The 9665-nt window shown below is 42.5% G+C and overlaps 1 protein-coding gene across 1 annotated transcript; it reads right to left on the bottom strand.

The window, feature by feature from the left end:
* Positions 1-236: 236 nt before the first annotated feature.
* Positions 237-4256, bottom strand: LOC125536875 (cytochrome P450 84A1-like). The gene is made up of 2 exons (XM_048700186.1): positions 3237-4256; positions 237-1091 (listed from the first exon to the last, which is right to left on the bottom strand). The coding sequence occupies exons 1-2, from the start codon at positions 4170-4172 to the stop codon at positions 435-437; spliced, it is 1593 nt and encodes a 530-aa protein (XP_048556143.1). The 5' UTR covers positions 4173-4256; the 3' UTR covers positions 237-434.
* Positions 4257-9665: the final 5409 nt, after the last annotated feature.

Here is a 9665-nt window from a genome sequence, read left to right as displayed (position 1 = left end):
GATGCGCAACCCCGCCCAGCTACTACTCGTGCCGCCGCCACTGCTGCACACCGACTCCTTGCGCGGTTGCGCCATGGTGTTTTAGATTACGCCGCCACCCCCGCTGGATGTAATAAACGTTATAGATGCTAAAAGCAAATAGTGGAAACATTTATGCTACGACCAACTTCTTGTTTTTCTGTCGTTCTTCCCTTCCTTTTTATTCATGATGAAAGGAGACCGTGACCCAGCTCCTCGTTGCCCACAACAGGTCGTTCTATTCCACGTCCAAGGCAGCTGATTTATCAACTTGTTGAAACGAAGCTAGGAAATATCTAACACAAAAGGAGAAAATAGCTACAGCTACAACTAGATTTAACTAGCACGCTAATCAAACATCTTCACACCCTACGCTGCTGGTAGTTACCATCAGCTGTGCGCGCACGACATCATGTCTAGCATGCGGCGTCGACATCAACAACCAAAGGGCAGGTAAGTCGGGGCGTGGGTACGACCCAAAGCCTTGTGGCACGCGGTGCAGTGAGGCCGAAAATGTCACCCATGTCGAGCTCCGACGGCTTCTTACCGTCGGGCAGCGCCCAGTTGAACCCGTGGGCGAGCTGCGCAATAACGAGCTCTGGCGAGTACAGGCCGAGCGCCATCCCGGGGCACGAGCGACGACCAGACCCAAACGGCAGGAACTGGAAGCATCCGCCCTTGAAGTCAACCCGGGCTGCCTCCCCTTCCCCCGCCATGAACCGCGACGGACGGAATGTGTCGGCGTCCTTCCACACATTGGCGTCGCGGCTCATGGCGAAAACGTTGATATTGACGCTCGAGCCCTGGGGCACGGAGTAGCTGCCGACCACACAATCCTCGGCGTTCTCGCGGTGGAGCAACGGGATGGGCGGGTGTAACCGGAGTGTCTCCTTGATAACACATTTGAGGAATGAGAGGTTGTTGAGGTCCGACTCGTCCACGTTTCGGCCGAGACCCACCGTATCAGCAAGCTCCTGCTGCAGCTGCAAGAGGTCATCTGGGCTGTGCATCATTTCGGCCATTGCCCATTCTATTGCCGACGCCACTGTCTCCGTCCCACCAAACATCACGTCCTGCAGGCACATAGCCGCGTCACCACGTCAGTTCATTATTACACACAGGAAAACAGAGCAGTCTCATAAATCATATGACGTACTTACAGGATATCATATGTCATACATAAAACAGAGCAGTCTCATGCATGGCGAAATTTCAATGGGGTGTTGTTGGATGAACAGTTATAAGGTTCTATAATTGATTCCAAAAAATATGTTGGATAGCACGAATTCTTTTTTGATTACTAATTAATTGTCCATGCGCTGCAATGAAGACATAAATATTCTGCCAATTCAACAGGAATGTTTTTTTTTTGTGGGAAAGTTCAACAGGAATGTTGTGAAACATACACTTATAAGATCCAAATTCACATAAAATAACAAACCGCTTTTTGATTCAAGATTCAAGTGTTGGAAAGAAATTCAGAAAAAAAATAGAGACCTAAAATAAAACCGGGAAACCATGAAAATACGACCTAGAAGGTTCCCAAATCCGGAACCCTATACTGCTGGTTAAATGGGCTGGCCCACTTTGCTCATTAGAGCGTCGATTCTTGTGTGAAAGGGCCACTTTTTTGTTGCTTAATGCGACAAATAGGAATTGTGCGTGTTTTATGTCGCTCGTAGCAAAACAGAGCACTCGGTTCACCTGAAGGATGTCCTAATCAGCCTGCCAGTGCTCGAACCATTAACATGTATGATTTTTTTCCTTTTCTTTCTTTCAACCTTCAATAATAATATATACTTTCCAGCAAAATTTCATTATAAAAAATAAAGAAATTCTTTTAAAAGTTTTATTATTTTTTTGGTAATTTTGGTAAGCGTGCATGACCTTTGAAACAATTCAGGTAATTTTTAAAAGAGTTCATGTACTTTAAAAACGAGTCATGTAAGTAAAAAAATATAATCATGTTTTTTAATGCTCATTAAATTTTAAAATTATTGAAACATTTTATACTATTTGCAGGTCTAAATAATTGTTGTGCATTTTATAAATCGCTTTAATTTAAACAATTTTTATGTAAATTTTGAATTGTTTTGATATTTTTAAATTTTAAATTTTTGTTTAAATTTATACAGATAGTTTATGAAAGATTCATGCAATTTTAATGAGAACATGATATATTTTTTAGACTTTTTCTATAGCAATTAAATATTTCGATCTAATACATAAATAAACGCATAAAATGAATAGTAATTTGGAGGGCATTTTTTAGTTTTGGCCCCTCTTTTCTCGGCTGGTTGGGTCTGTTGATATTGGCCATTATGGCCCTTCTTTATTACTTTTTCCTCAGAGAGAACAAAAGGCTACTTTTTTTGTAAAACCCAACTAGTATTTTTTTTCCTTTATTTGTTTCTTTCATTTTTCCCTGTGTTTTATGCAATTCATAGTTGGAAGCTAAATTATATAAAATCTACGAGATAAAAATGGTAAGTAGCATCGTTATATAAATTGCATAAGACAAGATGGGCACCTTACATGCAATATTAGAAAAAAAATAGAATGTTGAATTAATAATTATATAAGTTAAAATTATTAGTTGCACATCTGTGAATACTCAAGTTGCACAAGACAAAATGTTGATAGTGTGTAACTCACGAATGAGCACGGTGTTTTAGATGCGCAACCATGGCCAAGCTAGTACTCACGCCGCCACCGCTGCTGCACACTGACTCCTCGCGCAGTGTCGTCATGGTGCATGTAATCGTCGCTAGGTGGTCTACAAATCTAGATGTATAATTTTTATCAGGATTGCTAATTCTTAGTCGACTCAGACTTAACAAAGTCTGAGTCGATTATATATTCATGAGATCTTGTATGGAGATTTGTGTAAAATTTTCTTTTAATTTTTTCTTTCTTCTTTTTTATATGCTGTGTCACTTGACTGAGACTTGGTTCGACTATGATCAAGTCATACTTATTTTTTATTATTTTTGTGTTCGTTGTCCTACCATGATTAAAGATGAATAAATCAAAAGTTTCTCAAAAAACAATGACTACACCACGATATACTCCTTTTGTTCCCTTTTATAAGACGTTTTACACATTTCACATACGCCCAAAACGGTTTAAAGCGGACTGCCTAAAACGTCTTATAAAAGAGAACGAAAGGGGTAGATGTTAGAAACAAATAATGGATGTTTGGTCGTGCGTGTACGTACCATGATTATGGCCTTGATGTTGTCACGGTTGAGGCAGAGCGTGTTCTGCAGGTCGTCGCCAGCGGCCTTCTCCGGCTTGGCTTCAGGGAGGAACGCGAGCATGCCGTCTACCATGTCGGCGTCCGTATCGTCAGGGTTCTTGCCCCTCTTTATGTGCTCGTCGATGATCTTGTCGATGAACTCGTCGAGGGCGGCGCGCGCGGCGCGGAGGCGCACGTTGATGCCTTGCGGGTCCGCCCAGCCGAGCCACGGGATGAAGTCCCCGATGCTGAACGCGCCGAAGAGCTTGGAGAACTCCTGCATGATGGCGATGAACTCGTCCCGCTTCCGGCCATCGCCGTCGCCGGCGGCTTCAGCGCCAAACGCCGCGCGGAAGGTGACGTTCATGCTGAGGTTGAAGATGAGGTCGCCGAGGTTGACGGGCTCGCCGCTCCGCCGGGCCACGGCACGGACGAGCGCCGCGGACTCGTCGCGCACGGCGAGCCACGTCACGGGACGGCGCCGGCTGAAGAGCTTCATCACGCACAGCTTGCGCATCTGGCGCCAGAAGGGCCCGTAGCGGGCGAACACCATGTCGGCGCGGTTGTAGGTGAGGTAGGTGGTGGCGATGGTGGCAGGCCGGTGCGAGAAGGCGGCGTCCTGGGCCTGCAGCACCTGCTGGGCGTACTCCGGCGTCGATACGGCGAAGGTGTGGACCTTGCCGAGGCGGAGGTGAAGAAGGCCGCCGTACTGCTTGGCCAGCGCCGCGAAGCCCCGGTGAGTCAGCTGGTCCATCATGAAGATATTGCCGACAATCGGCGGCGAATACGGTCCTGGGGGCAGCGGCGGCGCCTTGCCACGCTGCCGCTGAAGCAACACGAAGAAGACCGAGGCAACGAACAGCCATGTCAGTGGCTCTTGAAGCCATTCCGTGTCGATCTTGGACAAGCCCACCATTTATTGATACTCAAACTAGAAGCTCTACTTTTCTTTTTCTTGGGGTATTCTCTACTGTGTGGATTTCAGGTTGATGTGTTATAACGCTCGTGAGTAGAGGGTAAGGAGAAGAGTGGAGGATGCCGGGTTAATATATAGTTGGGGCAGTAGTTGAGATGATGCAGACCAGCAGGAATGGTACTCCCTCCTTCCATCTATATAGGGCCTAATGTGTTTTTGAAGGTTAACTTTGACCAAATGTTAGAGCAATAATGTATGACATACAAGTTACACAAAGCATGCCGTCAAATTCGTATGTAAAAGATGCTTCCAATAATATAATTTTCACATTATACATCTCATGTCCTATTAATCTTATCAATAGTTAAAGGTGGTCCTGAAAATCGCATTAGGCCCTATATAGATGGAAGGAGGGAGTACATCACTATTCTTGAACCATATTAAAGATGCATAGTATGAAGTCAGACCCAGCAGTTGCTCAAAGTTGAAATAAAGAGGCACCGGTGGAGAAACTTTATAGTGGTGTGCTTTGAATTCAGCATGCCACTGGTAATTTGTCAAAATACCGATGGCATTGCCATAGAACTCGAGCGCCACTTGTATCTGCAATAGCATTCGCCCGTGGACTTTGGTACTCTAGAAAATATCGGTGGCATGCCTTTCAGGGGAACGCCACTGGTATTGTGCGCCAACAATCGAACGCCACAGGTAATGAGCACATTAACGGTGCGGTTCAATCCTGCATGCACGCCACTGTTATATTACACATAAAAATTGGTAAATTTTCATATAATGGATAAATATATCATTGCAAAATCGATAATTGATACATGCACACGTACGGAACCAAGTATATAGCTAGATTATATATGGACAAAACTCAGTTCATTGCATCCATCGACTGTCAAAAAGTATAACAAGAGCCGAATTAAGATCGAGCTGCATACTATTGATCTTCTTCGTAGCTTCAAAATACCTAGCTAGCTAAAACCCCTATACACTATACTGCTAGCTAGCTAGCTAGGTGCCCTAGAGCACAAAAGCTCTCTGTCCTCGTCATCTCCTCCGCCCGCGCCGCTCCGTGTCGTCTCCACCGTGTGCACGGCTAGAGCGCCGGTCCGACCAGGTTGGTGGTGGAGGCCGCAAGAACGACAGCCTACGTGGCGGCCTCAAGAGCGGACTGAGCAATTCCCGCTTCGCACAAGCAATGTCAGTTTGTTATCTAGATCAAGATTCCAATGGCCCAAACCAGCAGAGATTTTTGCAGCACTAGTACCGATATGCCGGGATACAGTGATCTATAAATGACTAAATGAGAATATCCATGTCAGATCGTAGTTGTTCTAAATAATTTTGCAAGATATGGATGTTTTTTATTTTTGCGGGGAAATAAAATATGGATGTTGTTTCCTGACAATTAACGGCAGACATCGGTCGCATTGTTTATTAATAAGCATCTGACTAGGCTTATCATCCATCAAGCTTGTCCTTATTAGTAACCACTGTCAACACAAACATGAGAAATTAAGTTTTTTTCCTTCTTCTAAAGATTCCCAGCGTGCAGAACCTGCACGGCGTGCTATCTTGAGGATTCTTTAATTCTGACCGAACTCTAATCAATACTAGTATAATAAGCAATACAAACTAATACAAAAGACACGTAATCATGCCAACAGGGCCGGCTAGCAGTGCCACGTTGCCGATCGGCAGATGGACCGAGAACGATTGCGATGCCAGAGGATTACATAAGATATATATGTTGCGCCAGAGAGCTAAGATGCGTTGGGGCCGAAACAGATCCAGAACGAGTAGATAGGATACGCATTCAGTTTGGCATGTCAGTTTTCTATTGAATATAGGAGTCAGCGATCCACAGCTCCCAAGTTCCCGTTTATAGCAAGATGCGTCCTGTCTCGTGCTGTTGAAATTGTAGCCATTTGATAGTATTTTATGCGCAAGAGTATGGTAGTATTATATACTTCCCCCGTTCCCAAATATAAGGCTTTTTTAGAGATTTTAACAAGTGACTACATACGGAGCAAAATAAGTGAATCTATACTCTAAAATATGTCTATATACATCCGTATGTTGTAGTTCATATGAAATGTCTAAAAAGACTTATATTTAGGAACGGAGGGAGTATTAGATAGGAAATGCATTCAGTTTGGCATGTCAGTTTTCTATTGAATGGTAGTCAGCTAGCCACAGCTCCCAAGTTCTCGTTTATAGCAAGATGCGTCCAGTCTCTTGTTGTTGAAATTGCAGCCACATTTGATAAAGCACGAATTTTATTTACTCAGGGTGTGGCATTAAGAGAATACAAGCACCATGATCATAGGTTCACTTCGATCATTGCACGATTAGGATACACACAGTTAACACCAATACAAAAGCAAAAAATAAAATGCGACCTGTGAAACTAAATCGAAATGAACTCGACCGCACAACAACCACCACCGATAACAACACCCGGACTGTGTGAAAAGTGTGAAAAAATGATGCCTCTAGGAAGAAAACAACACATAAGCATCGTCGTTGTTAGATCCACACATGGAGGTTAGATCTTGGGTATTCATCCTGAAGAAGTGTGAGCAAACTTCAGACAATGCTTTCAACAAAGGTATAATGTATAACACCACCATTGACAGGTACAACCAGGTTAGACCTAGAATTTTCCCTCCGAAGCTCGAGACCCGTTGATCAATAGCACCACCAAATTTGAGTCACCCCGTGCTACCGCTCCCAATTTCAATGAAGAAATCACGGTTGCAAGCTAGATCGACACGCGTTGATAGTCGTGCACACTCACAGCCCTAGGTTGGACATCGCCACCCAACGGTACGAACTTTAGTCCAAACCAAAGGGTTCCCGGGTCGGCCGTTCCAGCCTCTAGTCCTGTGCGGAAGGCAGAGATCTGCCGCCGTCGTGCTCAGCTCCCTGACAACGTCCACCACGATCCGTTGTCCGTTATGGACTCCCCCATTGGGACACCTGTATCTCATTCTATGCGTTATAAAACTGAACCAAAAACCATACAAAAATAAATTGAACTGAACCAATTTTATGATTTTTATGGTTTCTGGTTTTGGTATGATATGAACTTTCCATATCGTTTTTAATTTCAGCTTTCATGGTATATAAATAAAAACCAAAAAGTTAACCAAATAAACAGAGTAAAAATATATTTTTATTTCTTGAGATGAACAACCAGACAAGTAGTCATTTTTCTTGTATAGGATCCAGATTCTCTGCTAAGCACATCCATTTACTTGTAACGTAGTCATTTTTCTCTTAAAAAATTGCTAAGCATGTCCATAACCATCAAGGCATGAATCCATGCATGCATATATACTTATATATATAGTTACTAGCACAGATGACCGTGCGTTGTAACGGGGAGATAATTGTTTTTGCAACAAGCGGCGGAAAATATAATTGATGTGTTCATAAAAAATGATCTCCGCGGTGGTGGGCGACAGAGCGAGGAGCTGCGGTCTTCCCACGGGTCATGTTTGGCCCGCGAGATCTTAATAGTGGTGGGGCTAGTCAATGCGGCGGCGACCACCCAACTTGTATCTTTTTTTTCCTCCGGGTCGACCTCCGTCTCGGAGTTGTAGTTCCGTCTTCGTTTGGTTGCTGGGCGGCGGGGGACCTTCAAGGCACGGTTACTTCGACCACTTTTTCCTATGATGACGTAACCGGATGGATTACTAATTGCAGCGTATAAATTATGTTTTATTAGCATAAGTAGCGCATAACCAGGCATGAATGTCCCATCATTATCAAGGTTTATTCCCTTCAACATTTTTTGCGCTCACGTGCCTATAAATTGTATTAATTAAAGCAAAACCAGCATATTCTGTTTTATTAGCACGTGCCCACAATTTTTTTTCCATTATAGCCAACCAGCATATTGTAATTGGCACGTGCAAGTTATCTCCAGCAATAATTTGTGGAGTCCCTCGTTCTACTCATAATTCTCAAAACAACCTCCTTATTCTCACATAACCTCCTTATTTCCAAACAACTTATGGACATATAAAAATTGGTGCTATTTAGTATAAAATTTCAAGATGAGACCATTCCTATCATAATTGCAAGCTAGCTGAGTTGGTTTTATCCGTGGGCACAATAGGGAAGGTCCATAGTTCAATCCCCTCACACCCATCTTTTTTGCTGCTCGTCCGTCCGACAGAAAAAGAAATGTGTGGTAGGTCCAGTTTGGGCCACCTGGGGGATAATCGAAAAAATTGGGGAGCTACGTGTGAAATGGAGGAAACAAAATCTATACACATTTTTTTCTTTTCTTAGGGCAGCCGTGCGGGAGCAACTATATGACGCTAGTTGCGTCAAATAGCGCATGGGACGCACAACGGATTGCGTATGGGCCAGCCCACTGGCAGGCATTGAAATAACCTGTATTTGCAAGGCACGAGCTATAATCCAAAAAACGACGTGTGGAACACTGAAACGCATGACCTTAAAGACCGGACCACGTGCCGCTAGCCACGGCAACAAACACCTAATACCAACCAATGGCCAGCATGAATATTTAATAACATAGTGCAACGTCGGATATAAAATACTTTTTGAATTTTTTTAATATGAATTGCCGAATATTCTTTCAAACATGAGCATTTTTTGAAATTACGAACAATGTTTTGAATATTCCTTCCATTTTGGAAAAAAGCATGTTTTTTTTAAATAACATAATTTTTTGAACACAAAAACCTTTTAACAAAACCCAAACATTTTTTTAATTTGTGACCGGCTTTTAAAAACGGAACATGTTTTCAGCATTCAGAACAAAATGTGTTCTGAAACACAGAAATTATTTTTAATTTGTGAACATTTTAATAAAATAATATATATTTAATTTTTCGAATATTTTTTAAAATACAATTTTCTAAATAACAAACAATTTTGGAATATTTCTTAGTTTGAAAAAAAATCAGAACAAGAAAATGAATTAATGTTCCAAATATTTTTGAAAATGCGAACACAATATTCTAATTTAAATTTTCCAAAAATAATTCTGAATTTTTTTTAAATATTGAATTACGAAACAAGGTAAAAATAAAAATAAATTTGGATGGAAAAACAAAACGGGCCGGCCCAGTCTTGGGCGGCACGTGCAAACTCAAACTATCTACTACCCAGGGCGAGAAATAGGCTTTTTGACGCTACATGGGCAGGCAAATAAGTGGGCTGGCTGTACTGGGCCACATCATGTGCGGGCCGAGTACGAAATTTGTGATTGCTAAAAATACATAATGGACGCACAAAAATTTAGTACCACCTTGGATAGAGAAATAAATTTTGACGGAGAACGGATGAAAAAATATTTTTTTCCCATTATAGCCAACCAGCATATTGTTTGTTATTGGCACGTGCAAGTTATCTTCAGCAATAATTTGTGGAGTCCATCGTTCTACTCATAATTCTTGAAACAACCTCCTTATTCTCACATAACCTCCTTATTTCCAAACAACT

Source organism: Triticum urartu, chromosome 1 (assembly GCF_003073215.2).
Source record: "Triticum urartu cultivar G1812 chromosome 1, Tu2.1, whole genome shotgun sequence".
Lineage (NCBI taxonomy): Eukaryota > Viridiplantae > Streptophyta > Magnoliopsida > Poales > Poaceae > Triticum > Triticum urartu.
The sequence above is the reverse complement of the archived record's forward strand: the minus strand, read 5'-3'. Positions and strand labels throughout refer to the sequence as shown.